The sequence below is a fragment of the Haliaeetus leucocephalus genome, unplaced genomic scaffold (genome assembly GCF_000737465.1).
Source record: "Haliaeetus leucocephalus isolate CR32 unplaced genomic scaffold, Haliaeetus_leucocephalus-4.0 Scaffold395, whole genome shotgun sequence".
Classification (NCBI taxonomy): Eukaryota; Metazoa; Chordata; class Aves; order Accipitriformes; family Accipitridae; genus Haliaeetus; species Haliaeetus leucocephalus.
The window spans coordinates 5,435,436-5,436,818 of record NW_010972831.1 but is presented as its reverse complement, the minus strand read 5'-3'; the positions used below and the strand labels follow the sequence as shown (position 1 = coordinate 5,436,818).

General features: G+C 50.5%; 1 protein-coding gene across 1 annotated transcript in view; it reads right to left on the bottom strand.

Moving 5' to 3' along the window:
• The window catches only part of LOC104835780 (fatty aldehyde dehydrogenase-like), a 16,565-nt gene that overhangs the window by 5,326 nt on the left and 9,856 nt on the right, over positions 1-1,383 (bottom strand). The window contains 1 exon segment of the mRNA XM_010573951.1: positions 1,213-1,347. Within this exon segment, the coding sequence (XP_010572253.1) occupies positions 1,213-1,347 (135 nt within the window).

The window sequence follows — 1,383 nt, the reverse complement described above, 5'->3', positions numbered from 1 at the left end:
GTTAAGTCAAGGAAAGTGGGAAAGTTCAGAGGAGGGATGGCAAAGACGGACACCTGGGAGCTCGCCTCCTGTGAGAGACCGAAAGAGTTAACGTCTCAAATATTGTGGTGGGGCAAGTTCTGCTTAAAGACAAACCCTGCACAGCAAGGAACCCAGGTGAAAAGCCCATCAGCTCAGACATCAGCAACAGGACGGGGAGGGCTTGCTGGAGGGTGTGCAGCTCCCTGGTCTGATAAGCTGTTCTGATACAAAGATCAAACAATGTCCGCATCTGCAGGGAAGATGTTACTGCACAAACGACCCCCAAGCCCAAAGGCTCACAAACTGCTCATTAACCTGACGAGTTCGGGTACCTGCCCGAAGGAGGGGAAAGGACGATAAAAGGACACAAACTGAAGCCCCGGGTGCACAAGCCCACCGGGACTGGACCCATCGGATGACTGGACCAATGCTGGACTCAGGACTGGTGAAATCTTTCTCTCTTCCTTTTTCTCTCTCTGTCTTCTTCTCTCTTTCCTTTTCCTTTTCCACAATCCCTACACCTCATCTGTTTCAAGATATAAACTGTTGACCAGGTCTGAGACTAAGAGTAGATCCAGCCGCCCCTAGACCCTTCTCTGAGGAGGAATCTGGAAAGCAAGGGGGTCTGCTCTGAGCCTCATGACTCAACGGGAGGGATCTCCTTATTCCCTGAAGTGATGTATATGGTTACACAGATTACAGAAGTAGTCTTATGCCAGTTCCTGTTGTGAGAAACCCTGCCACCTACTACCACGCCTCCCCAGTTCAGTTTGCTTCTGTCATGAATAAAATCTTACCTGATCGTTTGTTGTCATTTCACCTTAATTTAGCCCGAGAGAATTTTGAATTAAACACGACTCCCTGGTCTGTCCAGTCTGGGTCGTGACACCTCCCTAGCAATATATTACAAGTAACTAAATTAACTGTGAAAGACTACATGGCGTCAACGAGGAAATTCAGCTTTTTATCCTTCTATTTCACAAAAGTCATGCAAACACAGAGTCCTCCAGCAGGAGGCTGGGAGCCTCCACCAGCTCTGGGGACACTCGCAGCCCCCGTGAGCCAAACGCTGTGATTCACATCCAAAGAGGAGACGACACAGGTCCTGCGGGGAGCCGTGCCTGGGACCGGCCACGTTCAGGATTCACCTGAGCAGAGAAGCCTCCACAGGGGAGCACAGCCCCGACCCACCTTCTTGTCGTTGGAGAAGACATACAGGGCAAGGGGCTTCTCCCAATGGTTGATGAACTCAATGGCTTCATCTACGCTCTTCACGGTCAGAATGGGAAGGACCGGTCCAAAGATTTCCTCCTCCATCACCTTTGACTCTGGAGAAACGTCGGTGAGAATAGTCGGTGCTGA